Raw genomic sequence first — 24966 nt, 5'->3', positions numbered from 1 at the left:
AGAATAAGAGATGAGTCTTGAACGAGCACTATCTTCTCAAAACCTGGCATCGGTACCTGTCTATTGACTACGTGAGAATATAAGTTATTTTGAAAGAGTTTATCAGCTTTAAAGCTGGTGAGTTCATAAGCATTTTAGTGTCATTGTTTCTATGAAAATGTTTGTAAGTGTTTGATGTATAAGCTTGTATCCCCTAGAAAATCCTATATTTTCTACTAAACGTAGCCTTCTACCCAGGCATCAAATATTATGTACGTTTGTTTCTTGTAAAAGTGTGTATTTTCCCAAGTGTGACTATCATTAATCAAAAATATAGTTTCTACATTACCCCTTATGTGAGAAGATCACAATTTGAATAGGGAACTAATAATAGCACTATAGTGTTGTATTATGGTGACTACCGCTATACTATCTACCTTAAACCAATTGTTAATTAAGGAATAATGTGATATGATTTCACCATACTATCGACTAATAACACGGTGATGAAAGACGTCGGAAGAAATTACATTTCGCACCCGTAGAATTGCAAGTCCCATTCTAGTGAACAACAAGGTGTAGGATACTCAATCTAGTATAGATCTATACACAAATTCATGCTCTCCTTCTAGGACACTCTAGATACAAAACGAATCATGACTGGTGATGCCATGCCCCGAAAATGTGGCTCACATTTATGTTATAGTATTCTTGTATATGTATTGTATGTACTAGTGTAATGTATGTTCTCTCTGTCTAGTATGTAGTATGTTCTCTTTTTTTTTCTCATCATAGTATGCCCTCTTGTATAGTGTATAGTATGTATTGTTTCTCAAAATAGTGTGTTCTCTTAGTTTCTCATAATAGCATGTTCTCTTAGTCTCTCAAAATAGTATGTTCTATTAGTTTCTCATAACAGTATGTTCTCTTAGTTTCTCATAATAATATGTATTGACTCATGTATGAACTTACTCTTTGTATGATTCATTATACTAGAAGTAATGAGTAGTATCTTCCTAAACTATACCTATTATAGTTTACTAGTAGGGTTGTTTGTATAATTGAGTGTATTAAATTGAGATAAAATCCTTTATGTCTATACATATATACATAATATATAACTAAGGATCAAACGACACTCAGACAAATAATTGGGTACTCTAAGTCCACAACCAAACAAGGAACAGGAAATAAAGTGTGTTATCAGTCCTAAGTCCTTCTAACCTTACTTATATAACTATACATGCATTAGACATGGTTTTGACAATATATATTAGTTTAAAAGAGTTAAACGAAAAGGTTTGACATGTAATAACAAGTTTGATAAAGAGTTTAACATGTAAAAGAGTTTGATAAACATTTTGAAGTAGTTTGTTTGACAAAACAGCTAAAAGTATGCAAAATCCATTGTTTGATAATTATTAATCACATGAGATTGATATAATAACTAAAATGTTTCAACTTGTATCCCCCCCCTCATAGAAGCATTTAAAATCATTTAGAAGATAAATTAAGGGGTATGCACTCACTAGTGGTGAGTGATGCGGAAGTATGTTTGGAAATAGGATGTACAGTGTCAGGTGAAACCTTGAGCACACAAAGGTCCTAATAAACATATAATGACATGTATGCGCATTTGATTAGTGTATAAACAACTAATTATAAGGGATAACACCCAAATAGACTAGGAAACTCTTAGATTGAAGGGATATAATCACATGTGATTGGATAACTAGGTAATATGGTCACCCTATTGAGTTTATGGTCCAAATGGCATGACCATAAGTGTTTACGGTCAAGATGGTTCACGGTCCAAGTGTTCACGGCCTAATGACATTACGGTCATGGAGTTTACTGTCTAAGGAGATCCAACCATAAACTCATCAAATCATTCACCAATAAAGGTTTCCAAGGGCTTCATTCAAGGCATCGGATTCTAAGGACCATGCTTAGCGTTAGGGAGGGTTTAAGGACTCTAATGCACCTTTCTTTAGAGTTTACAGTATAAGGAGATTAGCTTAGACCGTAAACACCTTGTTCTTGGCTAAAATGATGTTTTCAAGGTGATTAGCTAGTGATTCAAGCATATAGCAAGCTAAGGGTAGTGTACTTACTTCTTTGAAGCTTTTAAGGGTGATTAGGATCCAATAACACTAGTGTGTGTCCTTTGTGTTCTTGGTGAAATGAAGAACACTTGAAGATCTATCAAAATGAAGAGATTTCATGGATGAAATCATGCATAATCACTAGATAAAGAGATGTAACAACATATCAAAGGAAATAATTCATACATTTTTGGAAGATTAAGATGAAGATCATATGATACTTGAGAGAGAATTCAAGATTTTTTGCTTGGAAAGGAAGGAAATGATCAAAAGAATCATGAATTATGTATATATATGGAGTTTACAGTCACCATGACCGTAAGATCTAAGCTTCTGACCGGAAACTCCTTCTAAGGAGTTTTACAGTTTGCTAGATGGTTTGGAACATTAGGTGATACATCCAAACATTGATTCCTTTGATGTACTAGGCTCAAAATGCTTAAACAAACTCTAAAAAGTGATAAAAGTTAGCAGAAACAAGTCTGACTTTGATTGAAGTAAATGGTTGTACAAGATAGAAAATTTGGGGTTGTCACAGTCTGTTATTCGAATAGGACTTGGCATGGAGTTGTTTCAGCATGGGGGGTCTGCCGGGGAGTCAGACCAATGCAGATTTTAGGTTTCGGAAAGGTAGAAGTGGTTTCCTTCGGGGGATAAGGGTTTGTTTTTCTTTGGGATGGAACATTCGGTTTGGGTCCAATTGTCTTCGGAAGGTCGTGTTATGCGCATAATTTCCGGTTGTGTTCCTCAAGTTGTTTATTTTGATACGATTGATGGTAAGGAGCATTTTCAAGGACAAAATCTAATTTAATTGTGGAATAATTGTAAGACTCGGTTTTGGATTCGCTTCATTATTTAGGGTTACGGCCCAATCATCAGTTGTTATGAGGCCTAGGTCCTTGGGAAAGAAAGGATTTGGCCCACTTTGGATGTGGGTGTCATGGTTTAAGTGATTCACGTGTTTGATGGTGTCTTTGGAGGCCAACGGTATAATCGTAAGTTGATATCGCGGTATTTTGTGGATTTTGAGTTTGGTACGAGATGTTTTAACGCTTGGGTGTGTTGTTATAAGCGTAGGGCTTCACGGCATCTTTCCATGGATATAAGTTTCATTGGAAATGGAGCTAAGATGAGGAAGTTATGGTAATTTGAAGATATTGGCAGAAAAGGACCTTAATGGAAAAGGCTTGCATTTCAGTCCCATGTGTTCATGGCTAAAGCCACATGACTGGGTGAGTACACTCAACGTAAGCTATAGGTATGCCCGACGTAATGAGCTGAGTGTCAAACCCGAATTTTTAGGGTTTGGGAACTATTTAAACACCATTATGAGCTCAAGTCTCTTTCATTTCTCAGCCTCCATTTCCTTCTAACTTCTTTTCGGTAAGCCTAATCTCATTCTGAGTGTTTGAGAGATCTAAGTGTGCATTTTGGTGTGTTTTTGCTCATTCTGAAGAAAAGGGTTCTTGGTGCTAACTTGTGGTTTAAAGGAAGACTTTTAGATCCATACTTTGGGCTTCATTTCCAGCTCATTCAAGGTATAAAATTCTTATCTTGACTTCTTCTTATGCTAGTTTGAGTTTATGGAAATATTAAGGGTTTATGATGTATTAAGTTCTCCTTGTGAGTTTTAGCCACTCTAGGAGATTTAAGTTATAAATCTTGCCTCTTTTGACATTTCTGGTCCATAAAAATGCTTGCCAGATGTTTAAGAAGGGTTCATGCATATTCTAGTTGGATTTCAATGGATCTTAATGGATTAAGATAGTTGTTGGGTCCCATAGAGTCATGCAAATACATAAAGGTTCTGAATTTATGCATTAACAACTTCATTTTAAGGTTCCCTTAAGTTTAGGTGCAAGGGGCTTAAGTGGTTAAGTCAGAAATCAAGTTTTGGATTAAGCCACGTTACGCCCAACGTAACTGGCCTTATTCGCAGCCTACTGATTTGTAGTCGTGACCAGGGTTCATCGTGTACGGCCAACGTAACTAAGTGTATGCCCCGTGCTCGGCGTAGGCTTTGGTTTAGTTGTCTTTTTGGGCCTCACACCTATGGGCTGTGTCTTTCATTAAAGTTTAATGTAATTTATTGGGTTTACATTTTGGGATTAGGATAGCGCCCTTATAGAGTTAGGCCAAATTTGGAAAATTAGGCCACTAGTGGGCCTTTGTGGATGTTTTAGCTTTGGCCTTTTTATTTTTCGGGTTTGGGCCTCAGTTTGGTAGATGTTAGACCTGGGGTAAAATGGTCATTTTACCCAAGGTATGGATTATTGATCATAGTTTGGAACTCGATTGCTATTTTAGTGTTATTTTTGTATTGATAGCTCGAGGAGTCGTCAGGGCAGCAACTAGGGATTTCTTTCCATGAGCTTCTGCATTCGAGGTAAGTCTCCTTACTATTCTATCTCTCGAAGGCACCAATACCGGCCCATTTGGTTTATGTGTCGTAGGAAGACCCGGGGGTAACCCTTCGCGGCTCTTAGCAATCTGTATATAGGACCAGAGTCTAAACTCTGGTAATTATTAGTTAAGTAGTTGTAGATTGTATGGTAGTTGTCTTTGTGATGCTTCTATGGAAGACCAGGAGTTGGCTCCTGGCACTTGTTTGTAAGACCAAGGGTTTTGGCCCCCGACCTAGCAAGAAAGACCACGAGGCGGCTCATGGCAGAATGGCAAGAATGTTGTTGACACATAACACTTTTATTGATTGATTGGATATGTAGGACATGTATGGCTCGTATGATATGTATGGTATGTGGTATTTCGGGAACTCGCTAAGCTTTGTGCTTATAGTTTGTGGTTTATGGTTTTAGGTACTTCCAGTTCGAAAGTGAAGGGCCCGCCTTGATTGCAGCACATATTCTCGTGTTTTCCGCAATACGTGATTTAGGGAATGAATTTTTATAATCGTTTTACTTAGAAATGATTTTAAATGTTTGGATAAAGTTATATTAGTGTTTTCATTATAATAAAAATGATATTTTTACCTTTGATTTTCGGGAAATTACAACAAATTCTGTAATACTATTCTTTAAAAGAACACTCTGATTTTAAAATAAGCATAAATAATTTTTTTAAAATGACGGTGAATTTGGGTATGTAACAACTAGTACGCCATGCGAACACATGTGTATGCCCCGTGTACTGCTTAACCCTAAACCATGAATCTCCCGAAGGTCATCACTTTTTCGTTATAAATCCGTTTCCGACAATCCTTATATCCACGAAGAGATAATGAAAAGCTCTACACTTCTATAAACTCATACATGCCTTAAAACTTCCTAGACAAAAATCCAATTTCCTAAAAAGCTCGAACTGACACTTTACCGAAATACCCCTTGCCTCCAAAACACAAATCGAACCCCTAGATCCTCCAAATTACGTCACCCACACTAAAATGGGAAACGATTCAGTAAATTTCATTACGGACATGGTCTTCTCGGTGGACATGCTCTGTTCATTCATAGAGAAAGAAATGCAAGAATGGAAGGAAAGTGACTTAAAGGGATATATGACTCTGAAGGAGGACGATTTCGTTGCCAAACATAACCTTGAAGAACTGGAGAAGCTACTAGAAGAAAGCAATTATGAAGAGAATAAAATATTTTCTAAAGAGAGTCCACGGCGTGGCCAACCAACTCCCACAGCGTGGGAGTCACAAAAATCACAACATGATGAGGAAAAACAAATCACCATAGTGTGGCAATTAGAAGCCCACACCTTAGCCACTGAATAGAGCCAAAACTCAGATTTGAAGCCCTTACCCGATCATTTGGAGTATGCTTTCCTATAAGATAATGAACAGAATCCACTGATAATAGCATCAGATTAGAAGCCTACAAAGAAGGAAGGCTTAGTAAAGGTGTTGAAAAAACGAAAGAATGTCATCGCATGGAATATTTCCAACATTAATGGGATAAGACCTTTGTATTGTTCACACAAGATCATTTTTGAAGAAGTCATAAGTATTGAATCATAGATTGGTCCCGGGTCTTGATATGGAATTCGTTGTATTTGATGAATGGGACACGTTTTGGGCCTCACAAACTACTTTGAGACTGCTTGTGTGGGGGTCAGATGCAGGTAGCCTGATTGGGTCTAGGTGCGGAGGGATGTGGTTCGTCGTGCCAATGTGTGCGAGCAATGACTAGCCCGGTAAGGTATTTTGAAGACATTGAAGATATTGAAGACTCGAATCTTGGTTTTGGAGGGAGTACCCCTTAGTACTCCCGAGTTTCGTCTGAGCCTTGCTTAGTTAGATTCTCACCACCTTTTTAGGATAGGTTATCATTTTTCTAGGGGTCTAGAGTAGATAGTTAGATAGATTTTGTTTATCACTCCTTGCATTGAGGTGCTTGATGAACATTGAAGTGGGATCCCCAATTCACATCTTTTGGGACCAAGTCTTTTTGGTAACACCCATTTTTGAGTCACTCCCCACCCTTATTAGTTGGTCTTGGCAAATTGTCAATGATCATTAGGTGTTCATATTAGCCTCTATCTATCACTCAATTTTCACTATTGGAGTCCTATGTTACTTGATGAAATTCCTTAGCCCTTCCAAGAAGCAACACAAAGAATGAAGAAATTTGAAAAAGTGAAGACAATAAGACCCTATTAAAGATGATTCAAGAAAAGGAACAAAAGCAAAGAAGAAAAAAATGAAGAAAAAAGAGCAACACAAAAAGAAGAACAAGATTCCAAGTTCAAGACTCATGTTATATATATGATTTGGAAAAAAAATGTCAAGCAGCAAATGTGATTGAACAGAAGATCAAGATTGAAGATTTAGGTTGTTAGGTTTAGATTTAGGATAAGTAGAGTTTTTATTATTCTATTTTATTTTATTTTTGGTGAGAAAAGGCCCCGACGATGAGACAGTAGACTTTAAAGGACAGTACAAGGGAGAAGCCTCTGAAACCGGATGTTTCCCCGAGGCCGTGCTGCAAAAGTCTATTTCATTATTGTACACTTTGGCCTGACAAATGTAGGAATCATAGTGTGTGAAGAGGCGCCTTTCCTTCGAGTACTATGGTCTACATTGGTGATTTATAGTGCCCCCACTGGGCGCATCTCTGTTTCCTTTGTCTTGCACACCGCGACGGCATCCAGCCGTGATCTATTCTCCCATCAAGTGGTTAAGAATGTGGTTTATGGTTCTAAATCGGGGAACATTTTGAAGATGCGTATGGTCCATTTAAGGACTAATTCTGAACATGTTGCCTGATGTTGACCAACTTCTATGGTATCTTTCTTTTTCCTTTTTACATAGTTCATCCCGAGCTCATTTTTGGTCTTGTTCTAACTTGAGGACAAGTTAGGTTTATGCTTGGGGTGATTTGATAGCTTATTTTATTTCCTTATTTTTATTAGTTTATTTTAGATTTTTAGATATTTTTATCATTAATGCATTGTAATTTATTTATTTTTATTTAGTATGGATCATACTGGGTGCTTGTTATGTTGCATGAGATATTTTGTAGGGTTTTCGGTGCTTGTTGCGGTTGTAGGTTGATTGGAGACGGGCTTAGTGGGCTCCCGAGGCATTATTGGGCTTGGCGGAATCAAAGAAGAAGAATTGGGCTTTGAAAGTTATTGGCTTGGATTATTTGGGCTTGTGAAGATGGATCATAAAATTGTAATTTTGGGCTTGGAGCATCCATTTGGTGGCTAAATGACGATTGGTGCTTTTCAAATTACATGGACAAGGGGGACCAAAGGAATCTTTGGTAGTGGAAGGCTGGAGTGGTGGAATGAAGGACCAATAGCATTACAGCAACATTTACACGGGTGGAATTTTCATCGCGCCGGTACCCGCGCAACTGCCCAGTTTGGGCATTTTGGTCATTTGGCTTGCCATAACCTGGGGGGATCAGATCTAGAGGCTCATTCACGATTTTCAACCATTGGCGACCTGCAAGAGGCGATTTTGGGAGCTAGAACCCATTTCCTTTCATTTTTCCAACTCTTAGGTAGTTTCTTTATGCAATTAGATTACTGTTCTTGTTACTTTGTTGCCATGAGTGGCTAATACTCTTATTCGGTTGACTTTGGCTGAAACCCAATGAATCTTTGTGGGTTTTGAAGGATTTATGTTGATTGTTAATTTATTCCATGTTTATGATTCTAGTTTATAATTCTTATGGTTATTTGATGGCTTTGATCATGAGCTTAGTATTTGATTGAGCAATGGTTGATTTGTTTCATCGATTTTTCATTGGATCATTGAATTTATCTAGAACAAAGGCTTTATGATGGTAGAAATAATCTCTAGCTTATGAATCATAGCTCCTTTATGGAGGTGTAAGCATTTGACATCCTCTAAGAATTGGGGATTCCTTCATTCTTAAGGCTAATTGATTTCATGGGATTGATTGCTTCAATTGACCCTTGATCTTAATTAAGAAGGTGTGTTGTGGGCTTCCCCAACCTCCATAGTACCTATGAGGAATCTTGGCATATCATGCTTCATGATTGCTATAACCAATTTGGGATGAAGGATAAGCTTTGTATTAGATCCTAATGATAAACACACAAATGTTCATTGTGTTGAATTGCCTTAATTAACCAATTATTCTCAACTTGCTTAATTGCAAGGTTTTTAGTTATTCAAGTATTTTAGTTTTCAATTAATCAAACACCCCCCCCCCCCTCTTTTAGATTAATTGTAATTAGTTAGTTTAAATTTCATTAGTTCTATTAGATTGCATTGATGATTGAATACAACCATTTCCCCGAGGATCGATACCCCTTTTTACCATTATATTACGTTTATTTAGAAGTCAAAGGGTGTAATTTGCTTGGTGGGCTTGACATCCCACCAAGTTTTGACGTCGTTCCAGGGGAAATTGGTTATTGTTACTTGATTATTTATCCCTAGGTCTACAAGAACCAGTGAACTACTCTACAATCCGGAAATCGAAAGAGAAGCAAAAAGATTGAAAAAATTAGCCAAACAAGCAAAGCAACAACAACTCGTTCAAGCTTCTTCCTCTTCTCCACTAATCAACATAGAAGATAAAGTTCATACTTCAAGTGATACCGACACTGAGCCGAATTCTCCAATTTGTGGTCAATCGTTTGAAGACATTCCATTTGAAAACCACATAGCCATGAATCACACTCCACCTCACAATCCCAACCCAAACCCAAATAACCAAGATGCTAATACCCCACCCCATCAACCAAGATAACAACCACAAGAACCTCTCCTTGATATGCCAACTTGGAATCAAGGCCCTTCTCATAACCAACCCAATTATCAATCACCACCACAACCACAAAACCAACACTTCCACTAAAACAACCAACCTCAAAACAATGCTTTTCAAGTTCAACAAGTACATTACCCAAATCAACCCACTTACCAACATCCTCCAATGTACCCAAACCCAATGTACCCACAACAACAACCTCCTTACAACCAATACTCTAACTACCAACCTTATCCACCACCAATCTACAATCCCCAACAATATCCATACCCACCTTATCATCAACCACCCAATTACTTGCAACAATATCCCAATAACCCCAATCCACCTCAAGAGTTGACACTTAGACAAATGATGGAAACGGATATTACTCACACACCTCTTGTTATTGTTTATCCCGCAAACCGCCGAGGGATTGAATTGAAGTCAAGTTTCATCCATCAACTAACCAAATTCCATGGGTTGGATAGAGAAGATCCTCAAAAGCATTTGAAGTCCTTTCATATGATATGTGTTAGCAATTTGCCCGACAATGTGACATTGGATGATTTCAAGTTAACCGCATTCCCGCTCACCTTGGAAGACAAAGCTAGAGAGTGGTTATTCAACTTACCACCGGGATCAATTCACACATGGGAAGAGTTACTCAAGGACTTCAATAGAAAATTCTATCCCACCTCCCGCATTTCAAGTCAAAGAAGTGACATTTTGGGGATTCGTCAAGGGGAAATGAAACATTTCATGATTTTTGGGAGCGCTTCAACAATTTGTACAAGTTGTCCTCAACACAATATACCCGAATAGCTACTTCTTCAACAATTTTATGAGGGTATGAATGAAAAATATCGGAGGATGATTGATGTTTCAAGTGGTGGTGACATCTTCAACAAAACCCCTCACGAGATCCGGTTACTTTTTTGAACCATTTCTCAAAATCAAAGGAATTTTAGGACTCGAAATGACATGAACGGGAATTCTACACAAGTGGTTGGTGAAGTTAGCAACACTTAACACTTGGAATCAAAGTTCTTGGATTTGACTAATGTGTTAAGTCAAATGGTGGTGGGAAGTGGTCAACAATTGATTGTATGTGGTATTTTTGCAATGACGGGCCATTATACGGATAAGTGTCCCACACTTGGAAGTGAACCGGAAGATGTAAATGCAATCGGAGGATATCAAGGTCAACCAAGACCCACGGGATTTGAAAACAATTTCAACCCAAATTAGAGGAATAACCAAAACAACCCTTATCCACCAATGCAAAATCCAGCAAATCTTTTGATCAGACCCCAACATCCACAATACCAATCCCAAAAACCTCCATATCCACAAAATTTTTATAACCCTCCAAATTACCAACAACCTCCACAACAAGTCCAATCAAGTGGTACCCATCAAATAATCCTTCAATAACTTGTCACATCTCTTGCTCAAAACCAAACCCAATTTCAACAAGAAACCAAGAATACTTTCTCCAACATTCAAGCACAAATTGGAGACGTGGCAACCGCTCTCAACAAGATAGAACAAAGGGGTAAACTGATGGGTTTTAGCCATAAGAACTTTCCTATGTGCGCATGCAAAACCCTAATGCTTGGATCTAGGCTTTCTAATAAACATGCTTTGAATCCAAGTCTTCTAATGACTAATTAGGTTAAATAACAACATTGAAACAGATCTAGAATCATACCTTTGAGTTCCTTGTTGATCGTGAAGTCTTGGAGCTTCTAGAGTCACAAATGTCACTCCTCTAATGGCTTACAAACACCAATAGCAAGAAGAATGATTTAGGAGAGAGGAGATGGAAGGAATTCGGCCAGGGTTCTCTTACTTTTGGAGAGGTGTCGAATTCCCTATGCCATGGGGTCTATTTATACTTGTAGACTCCTAAAGGGTTACAACCTAAACCCTAATTAGATAACTTAGACTTTAAGTTAATCCATATCCTTTCCTTGATAACCCTTTGGACGATTTTGGCTTATCCTAGCCCTAGAAGTCGTCCAATCCTATATCAATAAGGATTTACAGTCTAAAGTTTAACTATCAAACAATTAACAGTTTATACCCTTTATTTAATTAATCTCTTTAAGTCACCAAATTAATTCTAATTAATTCTATGACTTATATTAATCAAATAACAAATATAATATTCATTATATTATTCTCATAATATATTAATAATATTTACTCTCTCGTAATAAATCATCTTATCAAGTTGCTATGGTGAAGGCAACCCAAAAGGACCATGCACAACCGGGTCAAATACTTGTCTAATATAGTTGCAGCCTTAGACACTATTCCAACAGTCTCCCACTGGGATAAGTCTAGTAACTATATTCACATGTACAATTCGGTTTGCAATTGTAGCTCTCAAAGACGCTGTCAACTCTGATCTAATCAATCTTGTCCTTTAGATAAGGGAACGTACAGTCCTCTGTTAGATATCATGCTGACAATCCTATGGAATGGTTAGTCAAGCATTTAGGTTTCTCGATCTCTAATTTATTTGACATAGAACTTAATCGAACACATCAATTCAGTTCTGACCGGGCCCGGCACATAAGTCAAATCAAATCATCGAGCGGCCGAGATATCGCTTTTACCTTCTTAGATAAAAGTTACAGATAAACTTTGACTTATATGCATTTTACTTATTCATTAACCAACTATACACAACAATACGTTTTATAACACCAAGGTACTGATGCGTTTTCGTATTATCAATGTACAATCAATTAACAAATAATAAACCATATATCTAGGTTTTAAGACTATATGATATTATCGTCTTGTGATCACCTTTTATATCGTATTCCATAAGGTGATTCCAACAAGCGCGGGTTTATTCCAATGCTCAAAACTAGTTCATAAGCACTCATGAATGTTGCAGCAATCTTTTGCTATGTCTAACACCATTTAGACATTCTACATACCAATTCATGACTATCTTCATTCATATCTACTCCCAACATATGAACGATTGTGGACCATTTGAACAATTCGATTATTCCTAATAAACTCAATTATTCTGGAAGTCAAAACATGCAAAGTGAAACAATAGCTAAACAATTAACATAAGATAGTAACATTACTCATAAATAAAACTCCTTTATTTAATCATCAAATGTCAATTACATTTATCTATTACACGTTTCTAATACTATCTAATCTATGCTAATATCATCCTTCAGCCCAATACTCCTAGCATGCTGCAAGTGCTTAACCCTACTCAGTCCCTTCGTAAGCGGATCTGCTGGGTTATCTTCTGATGATATCCTCTTCACTACGAGTTGTCCTTCTTCTACACGATGTCTAATGAAGTGATACTTTCTGTCGATATGTCTTCATCTACCATGATCCCTCGGCTCCTTGGTCAAGGCAATCGCGCCTTCATTATCACAGAAAATCTCCATTGGCTCCTTTATGGCAGGTACAACTCCAAGATCACCGATGAAGTTCTTTAGCCATATTGCCTCCTTCGACGCTTCGCTCGCTGCAATGTACTCTGATTTGCATGTTGAATCAGCTACGGTTTCCTGCTTGGAACTCTTCCACGTCACTGCTCCTCCATTTAGGGTAAAGACCCAACCCGACTGCGAACGGTAGTTGTCCCTGTCGGTCTGAAAGCTGGCGTCACTATACCCTCGCACCTTCAAGTCATCACTCCCTCCGAGGACTATGAACCATTCCTTCGTCCTCCGAAGGTACTTAAGGATGTTTTTCACCACAATCCAATGTGCTTTGCCAGGATTCCCTTGATATCTGCTAACCATGCTCAAAGCGAAGGCTACATCAGGGCGAGTACAAGTCATAGCATACATGATTGAGCCAACTGCGGAAGCGTATGGTACTCGGCTCATTTCTGCTATCTCAGCTTCGGTACTCGGACATTGAGTCTTACTCAATTTGGCATTACTTTGTATCGGTAGTTCTCCCTTCTTTGAATTTTCCATACTAAAACGTTTTAGTACCTTCTCTAAGTAAGTATTCTGACTAAGTCCAATTAGTCTCTTACTTGTTTCTCTTACTATCCTTATTCCCAAAATGTAAGAAGCCTCTCCGAGGTCCTTCATAGCGAAGCACTTCCCGAGCCAGGACTTAACTTCCTGCAGAGTCGGGATGTCGTTTCCTATGAGTAATATGTCATCGACATATAGAACGAGGAAGCTTACTATACTCCCACTGGCTTTGACATATACACAAGATTCGTCTTTGCTTCGTACAAATCCAAACTCTTTGACTTTCTCATCGAAGCAAAGATTCCATCTGCGAGACGCTTGCTTAAGTCCATAAATGGACTTCTCAAGCTTACACACTCTATTCGGATGCTTCGGATCCACAAACCCCTCTGGCTGAGCCATGTAAACATCCTCAGCCAACTTTCCATTAAGGAAAGCGGTCTTGACATCAATTTTCCAAATCTCATAATCATGAAATGCGGCAATTGCTAGCATCACTCTAATAGATTTAATCTTCGCAACTGGCGAGAAGGTCTCATCATAGTCAACTCCGGGAGTTTGAGTAAAGCCCTTCGCGACCAATCGCGCTTTATATGTGTGTACGTTTCCATCCAAGTCGGTCTTCTTCTTGAAGATCCATTTGCACCCAACGGTCTTACGTCCAGGCACGTAATCAACCAAATTCCAAACTTGGTTATCATACATGGATTGGATCTCGCTATCCATTGCCTCTTTCCACTTTACAGACTCCGGGCCTGCCATGGCTTCCTTATAGCTATTAGGTTCATCAAGGTTTACTAGTGTACCATCACTAATATACGTGTCCCCTTCGGTAGTAATATGAAAGCCATAAAAGTGGGGATGAACTCTAACTCTATCGGAACGTCTAAGAGGTAAGGATTCGTCAATCGGTTCAACCGGAGTTTCCTCCTCGGGTTGAATGCCAGCGGTAGAGGTTCCTTTATCTATCGACTCTTGAATCTCTTCAAGTTTGATTTGCCTCCCACTGTCTCCTTGGCTCATGAGTTCTCCCTCTCGGAAAAATCCTCTCCTCACAACGAAGACAACATTGTCCTTCGGTCTATAGAAGAGATATCCAAAGGATGTCTGCGGGTAGCCGATGAAAATACATCGCTCACTTCGAGGTTCAAGCTTGTCGTGAGTATCTCGTCTTACGAAAGCCTCGTAACCCCAAACCTTGATATGTGCCAACGAGGGAGCTTTCCCTGTCCACATCTCGTGAGGTGTTTTGGCAACCTTCTTAGTAGGGACTCGGTTAAGGATATGGGCGGCAGTCTCTAAGGGATACCCCCAAAAAGAGATTGGTAGTGAAGCACGACTCATCATAAAGCGAACCATATCCAATAAGGTTCGATTACGCCTTTCTGCCACACCATTCAGCTGCGGTGTCCTAGGAGGCGTCAATTGTGAAACTATTCCACACTCCTTGAGATAATCGTGGAATTCAAGACTTAGGTACTCTCCTCCTCGATCTTGATTTTCCTGCCCAATTGATTTTCCACTTCATTCTCGAACTCTTTGAACTTTTCAAAGGTGTCTGACTTTTGCTTGATTAAGTAGATATACCCATATCTACTATAGTCCACTACAAGAAAAATAGCCTTTTACGACGCGCAAACCACGACACTCATTGATTTATGTTACGCAATGGAGAGTGACGTTAAAAAGGTGTCACCTCTTCAAAAAATTTAAGGATAGAAGACACGCATTATTGCGCGCCCTTAAATTAGTGTCTAAAAAAATCACGGAGGGCACCTATAATAAATTGTGCGTCGTCTAAGGATGTCGCTTTATAATTTTTAATGGAACGCGCGTTCCATCCTTTAACAGTAGTGGGAAATGAAATTCTGAAAAAATTAAAAATCCCGCCTTCCTTTTTTTTCTCCTTTCCCTCTTGCCCAAATTATGGACGCTCCTTCCTTCCCCCTCCTGCTGCCTACTTCTTCCCTCACTTCTACCTACTGGAACCACCATATCTCCCACTCAATGTTGAAATTGTTAGAAAAAGCCCTAATTATACTCTCAAGTCTAAATACAGAAAAAATAGAAGATGGTGAAGAAGTAGCAGTAGAGGAAGTGGAGGATGAACAGTCGAAAATGGAAGGAATGGCATCAATAGCGTTGTTACTAGATGGCAGCCATACGGAGGTCAACATTCTTTTCTCCACAAATTTCTGCCCTTGGGTCATCTTTATTTCCCTAATAGCGTGCCCTAAGAGTTATAACTATTACTGTGGTTTTCAGCCATTCGATGCTTCGTCTCTCCCCCATTCTCCTACACTCCTCCATCTTCTCCGAAGGTTCGCCTTCATGATTCTCTCACCCCACATTCAAGCGATTCTCTCCAAAAAATACTAGGTAAAACTTAATTTCATGATCTTGTGAACAAGAAAGTCACGTCGTCGCCGTCTTCTTCTTCTTCTATACCATAGATATCGTTCATAGTCTCTCTCCTAAAACTGATGCCACATGGCTTTAGTTTCATATGGAACCAAACATACTGATGCTATTTGAATGCTCATGTATCATTGATTCATTGCTCTGTTGATCTTCATTTTCTATTTAGATCAGTGGAAAAGCTTCTATACATGCCTATGCATAAAACAACTATGTCAATTTGAGTATATTGCATCAGCCATGTAAACAGTTCTATTCTTTATTTTATTTTTGCATCATGTCGATTTGAGCCTATTCTTATCTTGATAGGTAAGAACTGTGAAGGTAATCAATGTTTCCTTAAGTGCTTCCGAGCAAGACATCAAGGAATTCTTTTCGTTTTCTGGTGATATTGAATATATTGAGATGAAAAGGTTATTTCCCATTTTCTTAGGGTTTTTAAACATAGGTTTTTCTTTTTCTATAAATTATTCTAAAGAAAATCCATGTCATATACACCATTTCAGTGAGAATGAGCGAGCTCAAAATGCATTCGTCACTTTCAAGGAGCCTCAAGGTGCAGAGACTACAGTTCTACTCTCGGTATATACAAATCTTGATTATCTTGTACACAATTCTTCACAATTTATAAGAGTACACTCTTCCACCTTCTGGTTTTGATGATTTCAGGGAGCAACTATAGTTGACCAATCTGTTACCATTGTTCTTGCACCAGAGTACACTCTCCCTCCTTTTACAACTACACTTTCAGATCAACAAAACACCGTATGTTCTTTTTGTTATTTTATCATCAAGAATGCATGTAAATGCTTTGTTATATTATCTGATATTGATATAATGTGGTTCATAATTTAGGCAACAGGGGGGCAAGGTGTGGGAGGTGCTGAATCTGCTGTTCAAAAAGCAGAAGATGTTGTGAGCAGTATGTTGGCAAAAGGTTTCATACTGGGAAAAGATGCAGTAAACAAAGCCAAATTGTTTGATGAGAAAGTCCAGTTTACATCAACAGCTGCAGCAAAAGCAGCTACAATAGACCAGAAGATTGGTCTAACTGAGAAAATCAACCTGGGGACAGCATTAGTGAATGAGAAAGTGAAAGAGATGGATCAGAAGTTTCAGGTGTCTGAAAAGACAAAAACGGCCTTTGCGACTGCAGAGCAGACTGTAAGTGTTGCTGGATCTGCCCTTATGAAGAACCGGTATGTGCTGACTGGGACCGCCTGGGTCGCCGGAGCTTTCAGCAGGGTGACGAAAGCCGCCGGAGAAGTGGGACAAAAGACCATGGAGAAGGTGGCGGTGGAAGAACAGGCGGCTGGAACGGGAACCACCAGGACTATTCATCAAGAACCACCGCCTACTTCTACACACCCTGCTACTAGTTGAACAAGAGCATCACATGATCAGGTCTTGTTGCTTCAGTCAAGTGTTAGGCTGTAGATTATGCAGGATTTATGGATTTTATTATTATGAATTTTCTGTTTTTTTTTTCATGGTTTTATTGGTTTAGGAGTTGATATATGACCTTTCATTTGTAATGTGAAGGCAAAGATTCAGAAGAAAGAGGGGATTCCATGGCATCAACAGATTTTGATCATTGATGGAAAGATCCTCGAGGATGGTAAGACTTTAGCAGATCATCACATCCGAATTGGATCTAGATTGGAGTTGGTTGTGAGTTTGGGAGGACCATAAAGTTGTTGTGTACAATCACCCTATCATGTCCCAAGCCGATGTCTCCTACAGGTATCTACATCGATCATGATTCGAATCTTATTCGATCACTTCTCATTTCAATTGTTCTACACAAATACCTGTGTCGATTGACTTGATTTTCATTTGATCACACATAATTGACTGATCTTTGTGTGTCCGTATTAGTTTACACCAGAGTTTCTTAGGTTTTGTTCATTCATTTCTGTATCTGATTTGGCCAAGTTTATTTTAGGTAAAATCGTGTTATTCAAAAGTGTATTCTTGTCATTTTGTTATTCTCTTCCAGCTTTTACTAATCTGGAACACACAACTAGGATGATTCAAAATCAATCAGTAACTTCAAATTACTTTCATTTATATTACACACTATTAACTTAAGCTCTGTATTTTCCTAAATTCCTATTTATTGACTGAAAATTTAGCTGATTGTCAGTTGTTGAATCATATATGCAAGTTTTTGTTAAGACTTTGACAGGGAAGACAATAAAGTTGGAGGTGGAGAGCTCAAAGAACATTGATACTGTGAAGTCAAAGATTCGGGACATAGAGGGGATTCCACTGCATCAGCAAATGTCTTCTGCCTATTCTTTCCTCTAAATGGTGTACCACCATACAACATCTCATATAATAAAATACATGAAATAAAAAAAAGAATATAATAAAAAATTAGTTAAAGTATTGAAATGGGTAAAAGAAGGTAATTCAAATAAATGGTGTATATTTTAAAGAAAAATTTTAATTCATGAAAATTAATAAGCTTACCCACTGCCCACCAAGCAATAGCACTGGAGTGGCCAGCTCCTGTTATGACTTCCTGAAATATCATCATAATTTCAAAGGGTAAAATAAAGAGACCATAAATAAGTGAAATTACGTAAATGCCCTTTGAGTACTTTTCATACCAGAGGTGGTGGTGAGCCCTCCTTTTGTGTTTCTTACCTCTGCTAAAAGTGAATTGAGGCCTGAAATCCAAGTTGCAGCTCAAAATTGTTGGGTTAAGAAGGGTGGTGCATTCACCGGTGAGGTTAGGTATGTTTCAAAGTGTCATTTATCAAATTACCATCCTTTTTTTTTCTAAAACTTTTCAATTTCCTATGTCTGATTTCTTCTTCTTGATTCTTACTAAATACTGAAGTTGGTTTTCTATATTTATAGTGCTGAGATGCTTGCCAATTTGGGTGTCCCTTGGCTCATCCTAGGTCACTCTGAAAGGAGAGCCCTATTGAATGAAACTAATGAGGTACCCTTTTCCTTGTGTAGATTTTACTCAGCCTATTCAAATCAATTCACACTTTTCCTTGTGAACATCTTAATCAGTGTTGTATGCAAGTTACTGAAAAAGTTTTTTTTTCTTTTTCTTGTTTGCTTCAGTTTGTTGGAGACAAGGTTGCATACGCACTATCTCAAGGTTTGAAGGTTATTGCTTGTGTTGGGGAGACTCTTGATCAACGAGAAGCTGGAACCACCATGGAAGTTGTTGCTGCACAAACCAAAGCAATTGCTGGTAATTATTTTAAAACTAAACTTGCTTCTACTGTATGTCAAAAATCAAAAATCTTGTTTTATCTTTGATATAATAAGTAACTTGCACACAAAAGTTATGATTTTGGTGTTTAATGCAAGAAATCACAATATGCCTTTTCTATGTGATTCTGATTTTGGTAATTTTTTGTTGCAAGAGGAAAAGAGGAAAAGAAAGCTCAAGCCGAAAGAGATAAGATGCTGCAAATGCAAGTGTTGCATTCTTCATTTCAATTGTTAGTATGAAACACAGAGTAGATGGGCCAATGTAAACTTCTTATCCATATAACATCTGTTTGGAGCATTAGTCTTAAAGAATTATGAAAGGCAAGATACAACTTTACTTAGTTGGAATTTGATGTAGAGAGTACATTAGATGTAAATTTAGATATTGTAAAAAATAGAATTGTATGACATTAAATTTTATGCAATGGATTGTATTTTTTGTATATGATATTTTATTTCTATTATGAGACATTAAATGCAAATTTAATTTAAAAATTAATAAATATATAAATATTTTTTTAGAACATTTAAAATTATGATACGCAAAAATGTGTGTCATCTTCATTTATGACATGGCCTTTCTTGACAGGGGCTTCCTTGATACGCATTGCGTGTCATAAACACGCGCGTCGTAAGGTTACGACACGCAAATGCGTGTCGTCTTCCTTTATGACAGGGCCTTCCTTGATACGCATTGCGTGTCATAACCGCGCGTCGTAAATGCGCGTCGTAAATGCGCGTCATAAAAGCGCGTCGTCTCTCTTTATGACAGGGCCTTCCTTGACACGCATTTGCGCGTCGTCTGAGCGTTTTACGACGCGCAATGAGCGTCGTAAAAGGCCTTTTTTCTAGTAGTGGTCATCGGTAAAAGTCACATAGAAGTGGTTCCCATCCTTCGTGGTTGATCTAAACGGTCCACATACATCGGTATGTATTAGGTCTAATAGACCCTCGCCCCTTTCACATGTACTCGTGAAGGCTGACTTAGTCATCTTTCCAAGCAAACAAGACTCGCAGGTGTCATCTTTCCTAAGGTCGAATGACTTCAACACTCCATCCTTTTGGAGTTGGGCTATGCGTTTCTTGTTGACATGTCCAAGACGACTATGCCACAAGGATGCTTTATCCATACTAGTGGAAGAATCAATATTCAAAACATCATTTCCTAAGTTATCAACAATCATAACGGTTTCATATATTCCATTACATGGTATAGCTTCAAAGTAAAAGACACCATTTAGATAAGCCAAAATAGAACCATTGTCATTATTAAAAGAAAATATAAATCCTTGTCTATATAAACCATGAAATGAAATGATGTTTCTTGCCATTTCTGGTGAATAGCAACAATTGTTCAAATCTAAAACCAAACTGTTCCTAAGCACTAAAGAATACACTCCAATCTTGGTGACAGGCGACGATCTTCTGTTCCCCATGATTAGATTGATCCTTCCTTGCTCCACATCCCTACTTCTTCTTAGTCCCTGCACATTAGAACAAATGTGATAACCACAACCGGTATCAAGAACCCAAGAAATAGCATGATTAGGATCGTTAGATTTGATTGTGTATATACCTGCGAAAGATGGCTTGATCTTTCCCTCTTTGATTGCTTGCAGGTAATCCGGGCAGCTTCTCTTCCAATGTCCTATCTTGTGGCAGTGGTGGCACTCTGCCTCCTTCGGGTTAGGACAGGGCTTAGCGGGATCAACTTTGGTCCCACTAGAAGAGGCACCATCTCGGGCTTTCACCTTGCGATAGTTCTTTGGTGAAGCTTTCCTCTACTTTCCCTTCCCTTGACCAATAGCCAAGACAGGAGCAGCGGACGGATTGGGAGTAGGTGCAATAGACTTGTCCTTGAAGTTGCTCTCAGCGACCCTCAAGAGACCTTGGAGTTTGCTTAGGGTGACCTCTTCTTTGTTCATGTGGTAGGTCATCCTAAATTGGTTGTACATCGGAGGCAAAGAGTGAAGCACCATATCGATCGCCAAGTCTTCACCGAAGTCAACGTTTAACTTGCGAAGGCGGTCGACATACCTTTGCATCTTTTGCAGGTGCACGGTAAGAGATTCTCCATGACCCATCTTCGCGGAAATCATGTTGGTGAAAATCTCATAACGCTCTTGTCTCGCGTTTTGGTGGTATCTCTCCAATAAGTCTTGGTGCATTTCGTACGGGTACATGTCCTCGTAGGACTTTTCGAATTCGGAGTTCATGGTAGCGATCATGATGCAATGTACCTTCGTTGCATCTCGCTCATGAGTTTCAAAAGCGGTGATTTCGGCGGGAGTAGCAACTTCGGGGTTGATTTTCTCGAGCTTCTCATCGAGGACATACTCCTTATCCTCAAAGCGAGCAATCGTGCGAATGTATCTTATCCATTCGCTAAAGTTTGTTCCATCGAAGGTGACCTTTTGGCAAAGGCTCATCAACGTGAAAGAACTAGCAGCAGCGTTGTTTGCGTTCGACATCTACAATTAGAAAAGGACAAAGATAGATTAGAATAAGAATCCCTAATTATCACCCAATAAGAAAAATTAGGGCTAGGATCCAACAATAACATTTACATACTAGAACAGGGATGCCGTAATCTAACATGCAAATAAATTGAAGGTAAGTGAATGACGATTCACTAATTCTCCATCACAAAACTTAAACTATTAGTCCTAAGTGTTTTTGAGAATTCCTAGGTTCGGATGAGATTCATTGGAACTATTCAATGGCATGTTTAAATCTCGATATGCCCCTCTTGTTTGTGACTGGGATGCCGAGGATCACAAAGCGGGTGTGAATTACCATGCAAATTCACATGGTGCCTTCATTGTAACGATCACCTATTCGATGTGCCGGTAAACCACACACGCTCCATCGAACTATGATAAACAATGAATCACCCTTTGCCACCTTTGCTTAGAACCAATTAGTGTGCCGGTAAACCACACACGCTCCAATAACATCTTAGCAAGGTGCAAAGTGTAATTTCATGGGATTGCATCAATTCACTTTTCCTAAAGTAACTAGGATTGGGCATTTTTTAAAAAAATGTGTAGTTACTTTGTATTTCTTATTATACTTTTAATGAGAGGATGAGGTTGCCCTATCCTACCCGTTCGGCTAACGACCCTCCACCAGTCAAGCAAGCCGTGGGTGTGAGTGTACACCCATTAAGCGCCATTTTATAGGCCGCAACCTTATACCCACCTTATAGATCGGCTTCGTGAATGAGGCCTACTAACGGTAAGACTAGCATTTAGTTATACATACATATATATATATATATATATATATATATATATTATTCTAGTAATATCATATTAGTATAGGGTTGTATCTTAAAACTTTTAAAATCTAGGGTTTGAAATTTAAGTTGTCTAAATTAAAACTTTTAATCACAAATATAAATTTCAAAACTTGAGGGTAGGTTTTAAACATTTAAAACATGGAGGATCAAATAACAAATAATTCCAATTAACAATTAATATCCTAATTACCTATATTTGATTTTATTCAAGATAATTACCAAAATAATTAAAATAATTAATTAATTATCATATAAGGAAATTAAATATTTTATTAGTTGATAAATACCTTTAATTAGATCAAGATAATAGTCATATATATCAAAAAATCGGATTTAGATTGATCTATTATGATTAAGGTAAGTTTCCATAAGATAATTATGAAAAAATCCCGAATCTGGCCATTCCTGACGCCTGGACTCGCCGAGTGCAGAAGGGGACTCGCCGAGTCAGGCCTACTCGCCGAGTCCACCTTGGGACTCGCCAAGTCAGTGACTCAGAAACCTAAAAATCGAATTTTGCAAGTTTGTTTCAGTTAATCAAGCAACAATTTAAAGAAAACCAAGCTAGGCTCTGATACCACTGATGGGTTTTAGCCATAAGAACTTTCCTATGTGCGCATGCAAAACCCTAATGCTTGGATCTAGGCTTTCTAATAAACATGCTTTGAATCCAAGTCTTCTAATGACTAATTAGGTTAAATAACAACATTGAAACAGATCTAGAATCATACCTTTGAGTTCCTTGTTGATCTTGAAGTCTTGGAGCTTCTAGAGTCACAAATGTCACTCCTCTAATGGCTTACAAACACCAATAGCAAGAAGAATGATTTAGGAGAGAGGAGAGGGGAGGAATCCGGCCAGGGTTCTCTTACTTTTGGAGAGGTGTCTAATTCCCTATGCCATGGGGTCTATTTATACTTGTAGACTCCTTAAGGGTTACAACCTAAACCCTAATTAGATAACTTAGACTTTAAGTTAATCCATATCCTTTCCTTGATAACCCTTTGGACGATTTTGGCTTATCCTAGCCCTAGGAATCGTCCAATCCTATATCAATAAGGATTTACAGTCTAAAGTTTAACTATCAAACAATTGACAGTTTATACCCCTTTATTTAATTAATCTCTTTATGTCACCAAATTAATTCTAATTAATTCTATGACTTATATTAATCAAATAACAAATATATTATTCATTATATTATTCTCATAATATATTAATAATATTTACTCTCTCGTAATAAATCATCCTATCAAGTTGCTATGGTGAAGGCAACCCAAAAGGACCATGCACAACCGGGTCAAATACTTGTCTAATATAGTTGCAGCCTTAGACACTATTCCAACATAAACTTCCATCACAAACCAAGAAGAACCCCAATGTGAGCGCCATCACCTTGCGAAGTGGGAAAACACTTGGAGAAAGTCAACCTAAAAGAGTTTCAAGAGAAGATAAAGATGAAGAGATCATTGTGGAACCTCTAAAAGTTGTAGTTCCTCCAAAGGAACCGGTTGTGCCAAATGTTGATCAACCCGATCCTTCCAAAAAACGCATCAAACCATACGTCATACCACCACCTTTTCCATCCCGATTGGCTTCCTCAAAGAAACAAGAAGAAGAAGAGAAAGAGTTTCTTGAGACTTTCCGCAAGGTTCAACTCAACATTTCACTATTGGATGCCATTAAGCAAATCCCATGTTACGCCAAATTTCTTAAGGATTTGTGCACCAACAAGAGAAAATTCAAGACAAATGGGAAGATTCAAGTCAATGCAAATGTATCCGCGGTCATCCAAAAGAAGCTTCCACCCAAATGCAAAGACCCGGGAATGTTTGCTATACCTTGTACCATTGGTGATTTACATGTCGAAAGTGTCATGCTAGATCTTGGAGCCTCAATCAATGTCATGCCATACTCGGTTTTTCAATCTCTCAATGTTGGACCTTTGGAAGAAACCGGAGTCATCATTCAATTAGCGGACAAGTCAAGTGTATTTCCAAGAGGCGTGTTGGAGGATGTACTAGTTCAAGTTAATCAACTAGTATTTCCCACGGATTTCTATGTCATTGACCTTGAAGAAAAGACTCCTTCCAAGTCATCTATGATTCTCCTTGGAAGACCCTTCATGAATACCGCTCACACGATTATTGATGTCCACAATGGGAAGATCACCATGGAGTTTGATAGAGAGACCATTCACTTCAATATCTTTGAAGCAATGAGATATCCTATGAACATATCTCCATTGTATCGAGTTGATGTGATTGAAACAATTATTCGAGTTATCAGATGGGGATCTTTTGAAGATGGTGCTTAACATGAGTCTTGAAGGTGAAAGTTTGAAGAATACCTTGGATTTGTATACATTGGATTCCGAAGTTGAAGATATTGTGAATTCTTTAGAAATTACTAATTCCACAAAGAAGGATGTTTCTCAAGTTGCCTTATCTCATTCTCCAATCAAGATGCCACCTTCCATAATCCAACCACCCACACTTGAATTGAAAGTCTTACCTAGCCATTTGAAATGTGTTTATCTAGGTCAAGATGAGACTCCACCGGTGATTATCTCTTCACAACTAAAAGTCTTTGAAGAAAACCAATTGATTGAAGTCTTGAAAGAGCATAAAGAGGCCATGGGGTGGACCATAGCGGACATGAAGGGGATAAGTCCTAATGTATGCACTCACAAGATAGTCATGGAAGATGATTGCAAGCCTAGGAAGGAAGCCCAAAGACGATTA

The 24966-nt window shown here is 38.3% G+C and overlaps 3 protein-coding genes across 3 annotated transcripts; all 3 read left to right on the top strand.

Annotated features, from left to right (window-relative positions):
* Positions 1 to 9466: 9466 nt before the first annotated feature.
* LOC111877526 (uncharacterized) lies at positions 9467 to 17188 on the top strand. The gene is made up of 6 exons (XM_052766876.1): positions 9467 to 10001; positions 15323 to 15468; positions 15991 to 16094; positions 16188 to 16263; positions 16351 to 16446; positions 16537 to 17188. The coding sequence occupies exons 1-6, from the start codon at positions 9467 to 9469 to the stop codon at positions 17062 to 17064; spliced, it is 1485 nt and encodes a 494-aa protein (XP_052622836.1). The 3' UTR covers positions 17065 to 17188.
* Positions 17171 to 18981, top strand: LOC128128072 (triosephosphate isomerase, cytosolic-like). The gene is made up of 5 exons (XM_052766874.1): positions 17171 to 17182; positions 17224 to 17299; positions 18300 to 18423; positions 18550 to 18634; positions 18766 to 18981. The coding sequence occupies exons 1-5, from the start codon at positions 17171 to 17173 to the stop codon at positions 18964 to 18966; spliced, it is 498 nt and encodes a 165-aa protein (XP_052622834.1). The 3' UTR covers positions 18967 to 18981.
* A 29-nt stretch (positions 18982 to 19010) lies between these two features.
* LOC128128071 (uncharacterized) lies at positions 19011 to 24539 on the top strand. The gene is made up of 2 exons (XM_052766870.1): positions 19011 to 19055; positions 23592 to 24539. The coding sequence occupies exons 1-2, from the start codon at positions 19011 to 19013 to the stop codon at positions 24537 to 24539; spliced, it is 993 nt and encodes a 330-aa protein (XP_052622830.1).
* Positions 24540 to 24966: the final 427 nt, after the last annotated feature.

The sequence above is a fragment of the Lactuca sativa genome, chromosome 1 (assembly GCF_002870075.4).
Source record: "Lactuca sativa cultivar Salinas chromosome 1, Lsat_Salinas_v11, whole genome shotgun sequence".
Classification (NCBI taxonomy): Eukaryota; Viridiplantae; Streptophyta; class Magnoliopsida; order Asterales; family Asteraceae; genus Lactuca; species Lactuca sativa.
Note: the sequence above shows the minus strand (reverse complement) of the source record. Positions and strands in the feature narration are given on the sequence as shown.

What these genes read in the sequence shown, in the direction of transcription:
- LOC128128071 (XM_052766870.1), top strand. Translation starts at nt 19,011, where the DNA reads ATGCAAGAAATCACAATATGCCTTTTCTATGTGATTCTGATTTTG. An exon ending in TCTATGTGATTCTGATTTTG is followed by an intron (nt 19,056 to 23,591) that starts GTAATTTTTTGT and finishes TCACAAACCAAG; the next exon opens with AAGAACCCCAATGTGAGCGC.
- LOC128128072 (XM_052766874.1), top strand. An exon ending in TGGAAAGATCCTCGAGGATG is followed by an intron (nt 17,300 to 18,299) that starts GTAAGACTTTAG and finishes TTTTCATACCAG; the next exon opens with AGGTGGTGGTGAGCCCTCCT. An exon ending in TATTGAATGAAACTAATGAG is followed by an intron (nt 18,635 to 18,765) that starts GTACCCTTTTCC and finishes TGTTTGCTTCAG; the next exon opens with TTTGTTGGAGACAAGGTTGC.
- LOC111877526 (XM_052766876.1), top strand. Translation starts at nt 9,467, where the DNA reads ATGTACCCAAACCCAATGTACCCACAACAACAACCTCCTTACAACCAA. An exon ending in CCGCATTTCAAGTCAAAGAA is followed by an intron (nt 10,002 to 15,322) that starts GTGACATTTTGG and finishes GTCTAAATACAG; the next exon opens with AAAAAATAGAAGATGGTGAA. An exon ending in GAATATATTGAGATGAAAAG is followed by an intron (nt 16,095 to 16,187) that starts GTTATTTCCCAT and finishes ACACCATTTCAG; the next exon opens with TGAGAATGAGCGAGCTCAAA.